The sequence below is a fragment of the Paramisgurnus dabryanus genome, chromosome 2, assembly GCF_030506205.2.
Source record: "Paramisgurnus dabryanus chromosome 2, PD_genome_1.1, whole genome shotgun sequence".
Lineage (NCBI taxonomy): Eukaryota > Metazoa > Chordata > Actinopteri > Cypriniformes > Cobitidae > Paramisgurnus > Paramisgurnus dabryanus.
The window spans coordinates 15,389,314-15,407,716 of NC_133338.1; the positions used below are offsets into that span (position 1 = coordinate 15,389,314).

General features: G+C 37.5%; 1 protein-coding gene across 1 annotated transcript; it reads right to left on the reverse strand.

Annotated features, from left to right (window-relative positions):
• Positions 1–475: 475 nt before the first annotated feature.
• prkd4 (protein kinase D4) lies at positions 476–17,981 on the reverse strand. The gene is made up of 18 exons (XM_065254963.2): positions 17,840–17,981; positions 17,518–17,678; positions 10,592–10,730; positions 10,370–10,501; positions 10,135–10,289; positions 9,672–9,870; positions 8,530–8,607; positions 7,853–7,964; positions 7,646–7,769; positions 7,452–7,529; positions 6,861–7,074; positions 6,696–6,724; positions 5,818–5,997; positions 5,536–5,697; positions 5,312–5,410; positions 4,836–5,103; positions 4,204–4,289; positions 476–811 (listed from the first exon to the last, which is right to left on the reverse strand). Exons 1-18 carry the CDS (start codon positions 17,895–17,897, stop codon positions 632–634), a joined length of 2,454 nt encoding a protein of 817 aa, XP_065111035.1. The 5' UTR covers positions 17,898–17,981; the 3' UTR covers positions 476–631.
• Positions 17,982–18,403: the final 422 nt, after the last annotated feature.

Sequence of the window (18,403 nt, forward strand, 5' to 3'; positions counted from 1 at the left end):
ACGTTATGTTAATTTAATAAAACTCCCATGGTTCCATGCTCTTCAACAGCATCATCAACCTGAAGTCATTGTTGTTCAGCGACCGTGCCACAATCAACGATGTACAAACTACATTCAGAAATCTACCAAAGATTAAATCTGGTAGTATGTTTTTATGGTTATGGAAATTGATCACAAAATTATTGTTCCTTGTATATCTTTTTTGTTAAAGTTGTGTTGTGAACTCCGCTATTATTTTTTTAATTTAAAATGATTTTTAGTTATTGTTATCATCCATAGTGCAAACAGCCCTTAACTGTCATGTCAACAGACAATGAAAGATTCACTCTAATGCCGTGATCACAAACATCAGATTCATCATTAAATAAAATAAGTATAAAATAAAATAACTGCATTTTATGTTTCTAACAGAGATGGCGATAGAGAGCCCTGAATAAAATATTATTATGCAATGATACTCATGACAATATGTTCATTATGATTTGAAAAAACAACAAGTTCTTTCTTTTGTCTTTTACTGAAAAATATACCCAAGATTAATTAAAGCCAATAATTAGATACTGTGTACAACGCAGCAGCTTCACAAGTTTGCTTACATAATACAATATTCACATTAAAGTCAGAGTAAAATCTATATGGCTATCAGCTTATCTTCTTTTTCTTCACTTTCTGTTTCTGCTAAATGTTCTGGAAAACTGAGGTTTTTCTCCTGGGCATAAGATCTCCAGTGCTTGTCATCTGCCTCATGGGTAAGATAGCGATACCCCATTTGTTGCTCAAACTCTCTGAGGTCACACCACATCTGAAAGTTCTGCAGCAGGACAAGAGAAACATAAGTTAGGTGATGTCTTTACCTTTCCAACATTTAGTCCAGCCAAACATGGTCAAAAATGTTCGGATGATTTTAAGGATTTTTAAATTTACATTTAGTCATTTAGTAGACACTTTAATCTAAAGTGACTTACAAATGAGGTAAACAATACAAGCAATTAGAACAACATGTAAACGATAGAAACAGAAAAAATATATTTAACTCTGTATTAGTAGTCAGGTATTGGCAGAAGAGATTAATTTTAGCTGATTCCTAAAGATGGCTAAAGAATCAGCAGATCTTTTTGCAACATGCAGATCATTCCACAGATGTGGAACACAGATCCAGAAAAGAAATGTAATAGGGGTTTTATAGATAGGAAAGGTATAATTTTCCTAATGTTGTAAAGGATAAATCTACAGGACTGGGTGGTGCTGGCAACATGATCTGTAAAGCTAAGCTGATCATCAATTACCACTCCCAGGTTTCTAGCTGTTCTGGAAGGTGTAATGGTCTATGAACCTTGTTGAATGGAAAAAGTTCAAAAGTTGTAATGAATATTTGGGTCAGTCGATATCACCAGCAGTTCTGTCTTTGCAAGGTTCAGCTACAGATGATGATCCTTCATCCAGAGTGAAATGTCACTCAGGCATGCCAAGATGTGGGCAGAAACCGTTGGATCGTCAGGCTGGATTGGAATGAGAAGTGCAGTTGTGTGTAATCTGGATAGCACTAGCAGTGGTAGGAAAAAGGAAAATCCATATTTCCAAATGACAGAACCTAGGGATGTCATGTATATGGAAAAGAGCAGTGGTCCAAGCACTGAGCCTTGAGGTACCCCAATATTGAGACATAGGAGCTCAGAAACATTACCTCTCTAGGATACTGTAATGGTGCTTTTTTATTGCATAGTACCTCACGGTTTGGGTCAGGTCAGCTTACTTTTGGGGGCTTTTCAACTGGATACAATACGTAGTACCCAATACTTTTTTTGTACTACCTCTGTTGGGGTTCCAAGCGAGCTGAGTTGATATTAAAATTTGATGTGAGAACACTGTAGATCACTGATTAGTCGAAGTCAGGGGTGTCCACTCCTGCTCCTGGAGGGCCGGTGTCTCTGCAGAGTTTTATTCCAACCCTAATCAAACACACCTGATCCAGCTAATCAAGGTCTTACTAGGCAGACTAGATGCTTTGAGGCAGGTGTGTTGAGGGAAGTTTTAGCTAAACTCTGCAGGACACAGGCCCTCCAGGACCGACTTTGGACACCCCTGGTCTAAGTGAATTGTCACTACCAGCATCATCGCTATAATTGCAAGATCAGCTTCACCTTTGTGTGTGCACTGTAAAGCAAGCTTGACTGTCATCTGTGCTTTGTTGTAAGTTCCCAAACTCCCTTTTAACAGTGAAAATTATCCACAGGTTGAGAATCAGGAACACCATACCAGTGTTTTCCAGGCTTGCGGTTTGTAGCGGCACATTCGCGATGCCCAGGTCCGCATGCTTGCCATTTTTGCGACTTAATTTAGGCTCAGTGGAGCGCGTCGACTTACGCCACAGGTGTTTGTACAAAAACTGTCATGTGATACAGATGTAGTGATAAACGGGATGTGCAAACATTTATTTGTGGTGGTCAATTTTGATTTTGTGGCAGACTGAGAAATAAATGAATGTATGGTGATTTATAGACCTCAAACGACGCTCTCACATGTATGATGTCACAGCGGTAAGCAGCACAAATATAATGACATGCCTATAATCCCTCCCACTCTAAGCTGTTACTAAACTCGATGGAAAAGCTAAAGTGAAGTGAGCTGACCTGACCCGACCTGGCCCATGGGGTACTATGCAATGGAAAAGCGCCAACAATTACCTGCCTGAAAGGTAAGACATTAAACATAGTAGAGCCGTTCCAGAGATGCCTTGAGTGTTGACAGGAGGATGTGGTGATTGACAGTGTCAAAAGTGGCAGATAGATCCAGAGAGCAGTACAGTCTCCATGAAATGACTACTTTTGAAGCCAGACTTATTGAGGTCCAGGAGGTTATTTTGTGTAAACAAGGAGGAATGCGGGACAAAACACATGCTTGAGAGTCTTGGCAATGAAGGGAAAGAGAGATACTGGTATGTTGTTTTCTAACATTGCGGGGTTAAGTGTGGGTCTCTTCAGCAATGGGGTTAAACAGGCCTCTTTAAAAGCTGTGGGGAATGTACCAGTGGAGATAGATTTGATAACGTTGGAGAGAGCGGGGATACCGATGGAGAGATAGCCTAAAGGTGATGGGTGGGAATGGGATCAAGCAAGCATGTTGTATTAACGAAAATTTTGTTTGTTTAATTTATTTTTGTTTTCGATGACACAAAATTCCGATATTTTTCGTGTCTCTGGAGACGAATGTCTTTTTCGTCCTTCCCAGCACGAATTTCTATCAATGGCTGTTCATGTCTGTGACACGACTTTCTTTATTGTGTAATTTTATATTTCGTTTTCTCATCGTTCTTTCCTATTTTTAAATCATTGTCGCTTGGGGTTAGGGTTAGATTCGGGGTTTGCGTTAGGATGTAATTTTATGTATTTGTTTCTACATGTTTTTCGTTGGCTTTTAAAACTATTCTCGCCTAGAGTTGGGGTTAGAGTTGGGGTTTGGGTTAGGAAGTCGCAGAAAGTGATTCTAACCCAAACCCCAAGCAACAATGGTCAAAAAATAGAAAACAACGATGAGAAAACAAAATATAAAATAACACGATAAAGAAAGTCGTGCCACAGACACGAACAGCCATTGATAGAATTTCGTGCTGGGAAGGACGAAAAAGACATTTGTCTCCAGAGACACGAAAAATAGCAGAAATGTGTGTCATCAAACAGGAATAAATAAATAAAAATTTTCGTTACCCTAACCCGACTTGCCTTGAGACTGGGTCGGGTAGGCAGGTGGTTAGAAGCAAAGACCTTGGAAACGTTAGCTGTAGATAGGAGAAAGAAAGAAAGAAGGGAGCGAGCAGGAGTTTGAGCATGTGCAAGAGCTGTTAAGCCAGATAAAGGCGGGGGGGGGGGCAGACAGACAAAGAAGAGCAGAGAAGGTTCTATATAGACTTCAAGATTTTTTGTAGTATTACAGAGTTTTAGCAGAGAAGAAAGAGACGAGAAAAGACTAATAGAGACAAAGGTCAGTAGAATATTTTGATCTGCGCCACTTCCTCTCAGACCTGAGCCTAGAGCAATGGAGCACATCAAATAACCTATGGGTGGAAGGGGTCACACAGATTTTTACTAAACTGTTTTAATAGTTACATTTTATATTAAATAAATGTAATATTAAATGTATAAGTTATAAACCAAAGCATCCATTTTATCTCTTTTCCATTACGAACGGGAAGAAAAGTCAAACAACCTGAAACCAAGGGTGACCCATCGCTTTGCCAACACTGAATCTGCGTCTTATAACCACCTGTAGCAGGTTATTGATCAGATGCACAGCTAAAGGAGACAGCAACAAGCAGAGGGAGACAAAAAACAAAGGTAAGCATTATAAACATGTTTGACCTTTTTCAGATAACATTTGATACATACAGTTGCATTTATGCAATTTGCAGACCCTTATGAAAGACCATTAACATTAGTAAACCATGGTTTTACTAGCATAACCATGGTTTATAGTTATTGAAAACCTTGGTTAACAAAACCACAGTTATTTGGTGGTAACCATGGCTTTACTACAGTAACTACACTGCTTCACTATAGTTTTCATAAGGAGATGCCTTTTTACCAAATGGAAATTGCAATGCATATTATTTTACAAGCTATAAATTGTCATCCCTGAGAATAAACCCACAAATTAAACATTTGTGATATTAACACAATACCCACCCAGTGAGCAACAGAAACTATATCTTTCATGTTCGACAGAGTTATTTCTTAAATCGTCTAATAAGCAAACGGAGACAACAATGGCCCACCTACTGTATGGCCTGGATAAGAGGTCCTAAAATCTATATCCACTCATTTGAGGAAGGTCTTTCTTACCCTCCAGTGAGATGAGGGACCATGGTTGCCTTGGATACATGAAAGAAGCATTGGTGATCTGTTGATTAATGTCTTCATCCTCATTGAAAGGAAAAGTCCCGCTCAGACTGACATATAAAATCACCCCTGTCGCCCACATGTCCAGAGAGCGATTGTAGCCATGGTTATTGATAACCTCAGGTGCCAAATATGCAGGTGTCCCAACTACAGAGCGCCGAAATGATTTCTCCCCAATGATACGAGCAAAACCAAAGTCACATAGTTTTACCTGAAATAGAGAAACAGAAAGACCCATTATCTCAATTGCTGATATGTTTAGCCTAAACAGTCGGCTCTTGAACGCCATATTAGTTTGTTGCTTTAATAGGCAGCAGAATGAAATTTTCATGTGAGAACTTCTGAGAAAGACTTAGGCCAGTGGTCCTCAACATAGTAAATTATAATAAATTATTATGAATCTGTGGAGGGCATCACACCTGAGGAAAAGGATCAGGTGAGGCCAGAAGCACATTTTCTGGTTTCAGGTCACAGTGTGCAATGTGTCTCATATGCAGGTATCTCAAAGCTTCCAAAACCTACAATACCAGATAACATTAGGACATCAATTTAATACTAATATGCTAATAAAAATGATGGAGGACTGCAGCAAACAGATTAATTCGCAAATTATCCACATGCTTAACATGCTACTGTTCTTTACCTGTATGACGAGAAAACGGGTGGTGCGTTCCGGCAGACGCCCATTCTCATGAGACAAAATCATCTCTAACATGTCGCTATGGAGTTTCTCCATTACAAAGAAAGTGTGTACTGGTGTCTCAAACATTCCCTCCAAATGAATTACTCCAGGATGAGACAATTTCTGATACACACACACACACACACACACACATAACATTAAATCATTTGTACAGCGAACAAAAAAATACATAATATGTAATATTCTAGAAAAAAGTATTTCAATGTAAATTATTAGACATACTTGCAATATTGAGACCTCATTTTCAGTCTGTTTCTCTTGTTTGGTGGGAAATCTGGTTTTATCGATGACTTTAATGGCAACCGGCCGTCCCGTCTGCCTGTGAGTGCCGCTGTACACCACCCCAAACTGACCTGAACCTAACACTTCATCGGAAAAGATCTGATAAAGCTCACTGATGTCCTGCAACACATATATAAATTAAATCACACAAATTTACATCAACACACAGAGAGATGCATATGAATTTACATTTGAACAAATTTTATTATCAGTTCTGTATAACCAGCTCAGTTCATAATAACCAGCAAAACACTTCAGGGATTTAACCACATGCCAAACCACCAGAGGGAGCCCTTTCCCAAATATTACACTCTGCCATTTCTTCTTCACTCATTTCCAGTTTACATTTACATGACCGGATAGAAAAAAATGGCCCCATCCCAAATCTGCACTTTTGTGACGTAAGAACGCTTTGACTCTCGGGAAGAAGTTCGCACGAATGCAGGCACAGGAAAAGTGTGCATCAAGGGCGAATATCGACCAAATAGTTTAAAATGAACCTAAAATGACATATGGGACACCCTGCCGCCTCGCTGGCCGTCTTGTAAACAGACACGTGCATGCGGAAGTGTGCCATTTGGGATGCAGCCATTATCTGCCCTACCAAGCATTTTTTATTGTTTCTTTTCCTAATTTAACGGAATGACCATTGTGCCTGTCACTTTTGGATTATGCCTCCTTGATTCAAAACCAACCTCTTTAGATAGTTCCTTTCAAAATGTGTATAGGTGGTCTGTTCTTTGCTATTTGTTTAAGAAAGGATAGGCAAAAACATTCACAAACAAAACACCAAGTATGACAGGTGTTACGTTACTCACCTGGGACTCTTTATTGTGGTCTTTGTCACCTGGCAAGAAGACACATTTATTACACTATGTAGGCAATATAGCTTTGCACTAAAATAGTTGTTTTTACATTAAACAAACTAATAAATCTTATATTACATTTTTTTAGTTTTATTAATAAATTTAAGTTATTCTAACCTTTGGTGACTGTTGTGTCATCTGTGGTCCCCTGAACAGGTCTTAGGGCCAGTTTGAGGGCCGACTCCCAAGACGGGCCCTCTTGATCCGCAAACACACAGTACACCAGAGAGCTTGTCACCAGCTCAAACGAGTGCCCGGCATTGCCTGGTAACACAGGCACAGTAAGCTGACCCCGGCCTCGAATCTGGAGTACTTCAGAGAGTGGTATCTCCTAAAAATGAGTAGGATATAAAAAAATGAAAATGAGCGATTAGATGTTTCTATTTAAACAAATACATTCAGATAATATAGCATATTGTTGCTTATGTACAGTAAAAATAGGAAGTTGATGATGTCATATGGCTTTGCAGTGATGTCAGAGAGTTATATAAGCTACTGGATACTGATGTCATTGAATTATTTAAGTAAAAGTTAAAGATTGTAAGGCTCATTGTAAGGTGATAAAAATATAACAATATTAAATAAAGTTCATTATGAAAGAACACTGAAAACATCATTATGTTTATTATATTGCATTTCTGTCAATAGATCCTCCTAAAATGTACACATTGCACTTTTAAAAATAGTTATGTAAAAAATAATCTAAACCTTATAGAACTTGTTGCTGTTTTCGTTTGGGTACAGGGTGATACTTTTCCCATCTAATACCCAGTAGTGCCGTTTTCTCTGCAAAGATAAAGTATATAAAAAACACTGCACATGAAATAAAGCAAGTACAATTTATATACAAAAAAGAGTTTAGGGAAATTTTTAAGTTGTTGTAATGCCTGTGTGTTTCTTACTAGTGCATCAGTGCTGGTGTGGTGTATTAACCAGCCATTGCTCAACACTCCACTGGATCTCCTTTTATTGTGTTTTACTGACTGATAGACTCGCATCAGAGGAATATTATTGCTGAAACATGGACTGTGAGAGAGTGAGAGAGGTTAATATTCACATTATCTGTTTCATGTTTTGCATAGATTGTGCATGATCTGAATCATCATTACGTGGCAGGGGGCCGCAGTGTCTTTAGGTCGTCAGCAGGTGGTCGATCTTTATACGGCAGCTCTTCATAAAGAGTGTTTACTGACACCACTGTCACATCAGACACGTCAGGTTCTGAAAACAGATTCATGGTGTCTCACTTACTGGCCAATATTTTGTATATATGACGTAAAAACAATTACATGACAAAAAAATCACATGGCAGTATTCAATTATTTAACATCCCGTAGAGTGGCGGCTGGTGACTGCTCTTCCGAGGGGCGCAAATTCAAAATATGTGTTCAGAGTGTCGTGTGAACCATGTGCATTATGTGTCTTGTCAAAATAAGTGTGTGCTGCTTATGCGGCAAATCTGTTTATGATAAAAGAGACGCTTGTGTTCACACAAAGACACTCACTTAACAGTAAACTCTGATTATGCATGAGATTATGTGAGCATCTGGAAAACGCGAGCGTCTCTTTTATCATAAGCCCTTTAGATGCGTGTGCAGCAGGCACTTATTGTGACATGACACGTGATGCACATACCGGTAGGTTCACTTGACGCACAAAACACATATTTTGAAATGACGAATCACACACACGATGGGCTACATACATGTTGTGACGAGCTCGTATCGTGCGCCCTCGAAAAAGAAATCACCGTCCGCCACTGATCCCATAATACAGTCATACTGACCTTCACCGTTGGCTTTATAACCCTTACAATCAGGAGGAACAAGAGATTCACATCTACGATGGCAATTGAACTTACAGTCTGGAAAAAAAGCGAGACAGGAAAAAATATATTAGGCATATGAATTGTTTATTTAGGCATTATTAATTAAGCACTGTAAAAAAATGCAGCATGAAGTTAAAACAACTTGGTTTTGCAAGTCAATCCAACAGAACTTATAAAAACAAGTTGTTTGTAGTTGCTTCATTTGTTAAGTTAAAGTAGCATAAAAAGATATGTTGATTTGATATCATTTTTATATTTTCATTTTGAGATGAAACAACCCATCGTAGGTTAAATTACAAATTTGTCCCTTTTTGACCCAACACTGGGTTTTTTTAGATAAAAGACTTTCACAACAATTCCTTGTGAAAACCTTGAGAATGAGACATTCCTGACATAATATTACACAACACTAATGACGTAATGGAAAACTAAAGAAATAAGTAAAGTGAAATATATAATAAAAACAAAATATAAACATTTGCAAAGAATAAGGTACTCTCAAGTCACACGTTTTCATGTTTTATAGGGTCTTTCCATACATGTAATGACTTTTATAGTGTACAAACTATAGTGGGGTTTCCATCCAAACGTGAAGCGAATCTAACCAACAACAGTAAATAAAAATAGTAACCAACAGTGCATAACCGCTTAGAAAATGGAGACAGAACTGCGTTTAGTTATGATTTGGCATGTTATACATTTACTAGCAATGCAGCTTGTAATTTCCAAACTGAATGCTGTGCACAAAAGAAGGAATGCAGAATTTTTGATGCAGGTACTAGCAGCAAGGGCATTGCGACAACGTCAAGCCCCATATATGTTAAAGACAACGTAATCTGATACAGCTGGACAGTCAAGTAGGATTAATATTTGCTACGTCAAAATGTATACCGCAAATGTGTTTCCATCTCCAATTGTTCGCATTTACTCTTTTTCGCATAAGTCAAAAACCACCTCAAGCGAGCACTAAACCTTACCCTCATTGATAACTTTCGGCTATTTTAGATTTTCAAAAATCTATTTATAGGTTTGTTTCCTCATGGGGACCAAAAAATGTAAACACACACACACACAACCCCCTGACCTTTAACCCCTCTCACCTGAACACTGCATCCCCTGTCGGAAAAGTCCCTTAAGCAGTCGAAAGCAGTACTGACAGACAGTTGGTTTAGTGTAGGTATGAATGTGGAAAGTGTGAGGTACGTGAGGTCGGCTTTCCTTTCCTTCAAAGACCCCAACTGACACCGGCACATCTGCCCAGGATGGAGGCCGTGAGCGTGATGGTTTTGTCATGCTAATCTGAGGAGGCAGTACAATAAAGTATTACAAACATGTATTGCTTAGTTAATTGTATATAATCTACAGTATTTAATCTGTATTTTCCTTTTTTGTATTTATGAATTGGGGGGCAGAAAGTTAATTGGAGATTGCGTTGAAATGTGATCAGAACATTTCGGAACAACGGTCTGTTGCAATCTGGGCTCAAACCTGTATTGCTATGTTTATTTGACTTTAAAATGCAAAAAGAGATCCTGGAAGGGTAAAGAGAGTTTAAATTGTCACCTCTTCCAAGCTTCCACCCGTGTGATTTGAAAGGGACGTGACCCGTGGCCTGCCGGGAGGAAAGAGTGACAGGCTGGGCCCACAACGCCTATACACACGAGAGCAGTCATTGGGCAAGCTGTATGCACAGCGCTTATGGAAGTCTAAACCACAGCCTACAGAAAAAAAGACATACGAGTAAATCAGAGGAAAATTTTAACCAAATCTGTTGCATTATACATAAACATTCTCATACCTTCGCATTTCAGGCCCTGTCGCACCAGTCCCCATAACATCTCACCGCACTGGTTACAAAAAGTAGGTGTGCGATATGAGTGGACGTTTAAGGAATGCGGGCGGTATTTAACCTCAGTCACAGAAGCTGTGCCTTAGAGGGATCAAAGTGATAGTTAACCTTATGTGCAATGATAAATAGTCATAGAAAAGAGCTTATTAAATGACGTGTGTGTTTACTTACCAGCGAGCACTACCTCCAGCAGATCTCCATCATTTATGTCATGCTGGTCAGTCAGTATGTGTAAGATCTGCTCTGTGTTGGGCTCATGTCTGAATAACAGCAGCTTTTCACCCAAACCAATAACACTGCAGTCCGGAGCCTTAGAAAAAGTTGACACATACAAAAAATTTGACTCAGAGGTTCCCAGGGATCACACATTCTAATATAATATATAGCTTAAACGCTGTTGCATTAGATAAAAGCAGCCACTAAATGTTAGTAAAAAAGTGTTCAGGGAAAAAGAACAGCTCAAAAAATTAGTTCTTTTTAAAATCAGTGTTTAAAGGGGACATTTCACAAGTCTTTTTTAACATGTCAAATAAATCTTTGGTGTCCCCAGAGTACGTATGTGAAGTTAAACTCAAAATACCATATAGGTAATTTATTATGTTAAAATTGCCACTTCGGTTGTAGGTTTAGCAAAAATGTGGCGTTTTTGGGTGTGTCCTTTAAAATGCAAATGAGTTGATCTCTGCACTGAATGGCAGTGCCGTGGTTGGACAGTGCATGCAGATTAAAGGGCAGTTTTATCCTCTTCTGACATCACAAGAAGAGCCAAATTAATGAAATTACCTATATACAAAACTTAGTTACTGCGTTGTTCTTTTTCACATTTTCTAGGTTGATAGAAACACTGGGAACCCGATTATAGCATTTAAACATGGAAAAACTCAGATTTTCATGATATGTTTAATATCACATTGCACTTTCAAACACTGCCATATAATCAATGTACATGAGTTATGTAATTGCTGGTACATTTGGTATGCAAAGTAATTTTTCTGCTTTCTCAAATGGTCATATTTTTAATTTGGTACTCATTGTAGATCACAAGATGTTACAGGCCACAACAATACAATGTTTTTGTGTCTTATACTGTATAGCTGAAAATCATGATTTCCTGTTGTCGTCAAACTCTGTTACCAGGGTACAGTTAACAGTGTCATGTACAGTTATGTTAAAAAAATAGCAGTGCAACATTAGTAACCTGATAAACCACTATTATTAATAGTAGTAGTATTTTATGCATTGGAACATATTTACTTACAGATCTAGTAGTGTAATAGACAAACAATAGTTATAGAAAGTGGCATGACCAAAATAATAGCAGTGTGAAGTTTAATTAGACAATTAGTTAATTCTGTGAAAAAATAGTCCTTTTTGCCTTTAATTAAGAAAGAGGGGACGCAAATAAAATATATCTGCTGCTGAATTTCTAAGTAAAACGGGTTCCAAAAATTGCTTAGAGGAACAATGCAATTTATTTCAAAAGGGGAAAACGTATAAAGAAATGCAGCAAAGTTTAAAATAATCTCAAATGTTTTAAAACAGCAACAAAAACCCAAAGCACATGGAAGAAAAAAAACATTTACTGTTAATACAGATTGAAGAAAAGTCAGGATAGCAAAGATTCAGCCTTTCATCACCTCTAAAAAAATCAAAGATGATCTATTATGATCTGTAAGTACTGTAGCAGTCAGACGACGTCTGATTAATGCTAAGCCGTTTGCAGGAAGCCCCCGTAAAGCACCATTGTTAAAAAAAAGTATCTGCAGAATGACATCAACAACTGGCCCAAAGAAAAATAACATAACATGTTGTGTCCTGATGTTAATAAAATTATTATTTTGTGGTCTAGAACCTCAGGCGACCCGGGTACTAAATTCAAGCCACAGTACACTGTAAAGACAGTTAAGCATAGTGGTGCAAAAATCATGGTATTGGGAAGTTTTTCATACTATCGTGTTGGACCTATCTATTTTTATACAAGAGATCAGGGATCCGTTTGAATACATCAGAATACTTGAAGAGATTATATTGCCTCTAAAGAGGAAATGCCCCAAAATGGGTGTTTCAACAAGACAACAACCCCAAACACACAAGCAAATGGGCAAAATCTTGGTTCTAAACAAAAATGATTAAGGTAATGGAGTGGCCAGCTCAATCCCCTGATCTCAACCACATTGAAAACTTGTGGGGTGACATTAAAAATGCAGTTTTTGAAGCAAAACCTAAAAATTGACAGGAACTGTGGATCTGGGGCTTAAATAATGTTTCTAGGTGCCAGAAGTTGGTTGACTCGATTTGACACAGATGTGCAGCAGTTATTTACAACAATGGTTATGCAACTAAATATTAGTAATAAATTAGTTTAACGTGAAGTTAAATCTTAAGAAATGTCTTCAGTTTTAAGTGTCTACAGAGACAAATGTTGACACTGCAAGTTTTTCGAACAGCTTAATTTTTTTCAGTTTTATAGACACTTTTTACAAAAAAAAAAAAAGATTATATTGTTATGGCCTGTAACAAGTTGTGATCCATGACAGTGAACATCAAATATTCAAATAATTGAAAAATATAACCATTTAAAAAAAGCTGATGACTTTGGACAACTAAAGCAATTATATAATAACACACATATAAACACACACATACTGTGACTGTAAAAGTAGGCCAGATGTTAATGGTACAGACTGATCCAAGGTTGCAGTGGGTTGACATCTGCATAATTCTCAAGTTGAAGTCTTGTAAATGTCAATCAATTGCTTTTTTAAGCAAAGCGGATGCGAGTCAAACCAAGCAGAGGAATTTGACCCACATAAACTAAAATTTTGACTATTAGGTTATTTTAACTTTTCTAAAAACATGAAAATGAGAAATGTATTTACTAAGAACTGTAGTGCCTTTCATAAAACAAATGTTAAGTAATTAAAAGTCTTTAATCATCATGAATTTTAGGCAAATTTGTGAAGTTATAAAGCCGGTCAAGCTTAGGTTGATAGTTGGCCCCTGCGGTGCTGTGCAGTTATACCAAAGAAATTGGATATAACAAGATTAAGCACACCTCTCACTATAAAAAGGGGACAATGCAATGCAATGATTAATAGTCCCGCCTTCCAGTTAAAAGAACCAATCATCAGTTGACTGAACAGTCCCGTGAAGTGCTTGCCAACCTGTGTGCATGTGTAGCGGCTAAAATGACCTAACTTTACGTGTTTTTAGGGCAATTTGAGCTTAAGAAACAAAAGTTATACAGTTGTAATTGTCGGTCAGAAATATGTGGTCTTAGCACTCGATTTTAGAGATATCTGTCTTTCTACATTCAAGTAGACAGGACTTTAGTCTTCCATGACTTAAATTAGTGCCTGGATGGATTGCAAAGGCCTCTCAGTGGCACGAATTTACTTTTGAGACTTTGATAATACAAAAATTTTAGTAAACCAAGATTTTATACCATAGCTGATACTTACTTAAATTTAAACAAAACTGAAAACTTGATCTGACATTACAACATCCAGGACCTCAGTTTAAACACACCTAAGCCACTATAAGATCAAAATTGTATTTCATATTCTAGTATGAACGTTAGCCTAAAGATATCTCTGGTATGCACCAAAACACTAACAAAATTCACATTTAGAAGTTAAACCAATTCAAATCGTACAATCTCTTACTTCAAAGCAGATCGAAGATTTTGATGACATCATTCCACTTATTGTGTGTCTGTTATATTTTTATTTTTATTTATGGGTAACAGACAATAAAAGAGATCCTTCTAAAAGTCCCGCATTGCACCTTTAAGTCTGCTGACCTATGATGTACTAACAACAAATGTGATATTAATTAATTTAGGTGTTGTTAAGCAAGTACAAACAACAAACAAATTTCTTGATATCATTTACACTTAAAAAGAGCTCACACTATATAGACCGTATGGTAAAACTGAATTCTTAAACAAATACCTCATCGAAAATAACAAATGTTTTGGTTTCCTAGATAATCTATTTGTTATTTTGCTTGTTATATAAATAAACTTCTTTAAAAGTACTTTGTTGTTATTTATTCTTAGCGGAGTTTACCAGAAGTTACGTGTTGACCACGAAAGGCGCTTGTTTATGTTGTTACTACTGAAACCGTCTATAGCTCGTATTTTTCGTAAAATTTTAATTGGCTGCTCAGCTCTTGCCAGCTGATAGTATAAAAGAATATCCCTCTAAAGCATACTGATGCTATGTCCAAAAACGCACATTCACTATATACCGTAGCAAAGACAATTGATGTGTAATGATGATATATTATGTGTAAAGTTCATAATTTCAGCATGATGAAAAATGGAAATGCCTGATCTGAGAAAACAGCGCATTTCCGTCCCACCCTTTCTTCTTGACTCTTTAGACACACTGTGTCAGGCTTGGTCAGCGTCTTACTTTGTTGTGGCATTTTAACCGTGTGCAAGTGTTTACCTCATTTCCAGATCACTGGGGCTTTCTTAATTGTAGGCTCTGAGAAAAATGAAGGAGACGCTTTAAAAAGCCATAAGCTTTTTTCAAATAAAATGCTAGAGCTATTTCTTTAGTATTTACAGTGTCCAGTTAGCAAATATTCAATTAACATTTGGTTGACCTACAGTATTGCCAAAATACGCAATGACAACAGAGTCCCACATTTCTAGTGGGAATAATGAACAGCAGTAATATCAGCAATGATTTTTTCGTCATTCTCTTTCAAAGGGATCTTAGTTGAGCAGATTTCTGATAGTTAAGGCATTTTAACACAACTTTTAATTTAAAATTGGAAAACCTGCTAAATGAAACATCAAAAGTAGAGTGGTCGTTGAAATGTATATTGTTGCATACACATATTGTAACACAATTTATTTTGTAGGTAGGAAGCACAAAGCAGTATTTATTGTATACTTCACACTACACTAATAGCGAGATATTCTAATAAAAGCCTGCCATGACGTATTTAAAGGTGTTATAAGAAGCATATAGTGTACATGCTTAGGTTGTCACTAGGCATTACCTTAAACCAACTAAGCAGAAGTATTTGTGACTGTGTCACAGCAAAATCCCCAAAGTTAAATGAACACTGCTGGGTGTATATATTGTCCCGATCTTAGAGAGTGTTTAAAACTAACACTGAAGCAATCTTTAACTTTATCCTCTTTATCACCATCTCTGTTTGAAACCTTAAATTGCGTTTTACATCTTTCTTGTAGAGTTATTTTCTGAACTTAGGTTTAGATGTTGGCTTTTTCGGTTCAAGTCACCATTATGGTGATTAGTGTTTGTTTTAGTTGGACTTGATTCTTGGGTTATTCGTTTTTTCTAACGGCTAGAAACTTTGTGTGTGTAAAACATGTTCGTTATTGCAAAGAAAAGACAATAGTGCAGTTATATGGTGTTGATTAGTACAAGTCTAAACAACATCATCATCTAGAAAATTGATGTATTAATTTGCTGTTCCAGTGTTGCTTTTTAACACCCTGTAAGATTGGGACTATATATACGCCCAGCAGTGTTCATTTAACTCTGGGGATTTTGCTGAGGATCAGTTCTTTGGTACAGTATACGTGTGTGTGTGTGTGCATATTTATGTTTATATGTTTAAGACTATACTGCCCACTGCATTGGAAAACTGCATCAGAATAAGGCCAGACAGTAAGGAGGTGTGTTTTCATGTGTGTGTGTGTGTGTGTGTGTGTGTGTGTTAGAGGAAGAGTCTGTGGTTGGAAAGTTACATGCAGATGCTCTGAACCGCAGCGGACAGAGAAAGAGATAGAGAGAGGGGGGTACTGCATGTGTGTGTGTGAGAGAGAGAGAGAGAGAGAGAATGCTTGAGTAGCACCTAATTCTGTATTCACACCCTTCTTTAAAACTTCCACTATACGCTATATTTAAGCAAATAGTAGTTCTTCAAACTCTTCAAAACCTTTTAAAGAAACAAAAATTGCATGGTACAATAGAAAATAACCCTCTGGGAATTTACAAACTGGAGTTAATGCTATGTCAGAGGACACTGCAGATATATTGATTTCTGTGAGTGTATCCAGTGGAAGACAGAGTGAATTTGCAAACCTGTACACAGTTAGAAAAAATGGTCAAAATACATTCCCCAGCTGTCACTGGGGCAGTACCCTTTAAAAAGGTCCTAATATCTACCATAAGGTACAGATATGTATACATTTGGTGCCAATCTGTACCTCCGAGATATTAATATGAAATGCATTTTTTAAAAGGGTGCCGCCCAGTGACCGCTGGGCTATATATTTTGACAATTTTTTTGACAGTGTATCTCTGTCATATATGATCAACACTTAACATCAGATAATAATCATTAATTTACTCAAGATTTAGAGATTCCAAGATCTTTGCAACCTAAACCTGAAAGTCCAAGCTTGAAACGCTGCTGAAGACCTAAGACTTGGCTCTTGATTGGTTAAAGCATTAATCACGACATCACTGATCCCAAAGGTTTGCTGTGCTCAAACTGGCAGTCAAGTCTTGCTGACTTTAAGATGATTGAAGGCTACATTAAATATCTGACTCAGAGATTCGCACTTGACCTTTTGCAGCCTTTGTTAAATACGTGTTTATTTTAGTGGGCTTGCGCCAGACAACATACAAGAATAGTTTTGCCAAAAATGTAAATTCTGTCATCTACTCCCCCTCATATGATTCGGTGAAATTCCATAGCCAATAAATGTCATGTTTTTGAACAGATAGAACATCAAGACACATCGCTCCAGAGGACATTTAAGAACCTATGGCGTTTGATGTCATTTATTGTAAATACAACCTTGTGGGAAACGTCTTCAATACAAATTAAATTGAAGAACAACAAGTTGGGTATGATTTTTAGCAAACCACGATTTAAACCTTCAAAACTATCCTATGACTTGGATAGTGCAAGAGTTGTATGAATTACTTTAAGGACGGTGTTGTTGATAATATGTGGGTGAATTCCCACATACCACACACCATTGTTCATTTTTGGCCTACCCTAACAAACATCTGAGACCAATGTTTAACAATCATGCATCTCAAACCAATAATATCCCTGAGAAGCCCTACTCCAAAAAAGCTTCAGATGTTGTACTGTACCTTCCTCTCAATTAGTTCTGCTGCAAGACGTTTGGCGTCTTGCAAGGTTAGGTGTCCCTCAGGTATTCGTACACCCTCTCTAAGGAGCCCAATCTGAAACTGAACTCGTATGGGCCTTGGCGGTGTTGATTCAGACTCCATAGACAGCTGAGAGAAAGCACCTGACAGAAATAGGTGAGGTTAACTGAGATGAAGCACTCTCTACTAATGCTAGAAGAGGTTCTTCACGGACAAGGCAACTAGTGAAACTAACAACAGAACATTGTCTTTGTTCAACAATTCAAATAAACAAGCTTTTTAGTTGCATTAAAAAAGAACTTACCTAAAGTAAGACTGGCAATGTCAAGGCTTTTTGGACGGTGGTTTGTGTTGTTAGCCATTTTTACAAGTTGGCAAATTTAAAGTAGCACATTTTGCAGACCTGTTTCAGAGATATCTGACGCTGCTCTGGTTTCCTTGTGCAAGGGTTCAGTTGTCAAACAGGCGGCTGAGACAGGAAGTTATAACAAATTTTGCGTTTCCGTATATGATATGAATGAGTCTGCTGAGCAGCTTGCCAGTCAATAGAGAACTCTGAAATTTTGTGAAGAACTGTAAATCTTCTGCTTCTTTATAAACACACTTTCCTCATTGGGTAACAATGAGAGTATGGGTGATAATACTTTTAGAAAGAAGCTCTGATCTGCAGAATTGACAGGTTTTGAAGTCATTAAAGCAACATCATTATCTGAAATTTGGAAATAAGCTACACTCAAAAATTTGAAAAAAATTTAATCACCCTCACATCAAATGAAGCCTGCATGATTGACCTTCTGCTGCAAACAAACAACAAGAAGAAAGTGGCCGGCTCCCTGACCGTCTTTACACCAGGATTTTACAATCAGGG

Bases quoted from the DNA above. Each gene is read 5' to 3' on its own strand.
- prkd4 (XM_065254963.2), bottom strand. From the start codon at position 17,897: ATGGCTAACAACACAAACCACCGTCCAAAAAGCCTTGACATTGCCAGT. The intron at 6,725-6,860 runs GTTAGAATAACT...TCTTCTTGCCAG, and splicing joins TGACACAACAGTCACCAAAG to GTGACAAAGACCACAATAAA. The intron at 5,998-6,695 runs GTGAGTAACGTA...TATGTGTTGCAG, and splicing joins ACCACAATAAAGAGTCCCAG to GACATCAGTGAGCTTTATCA.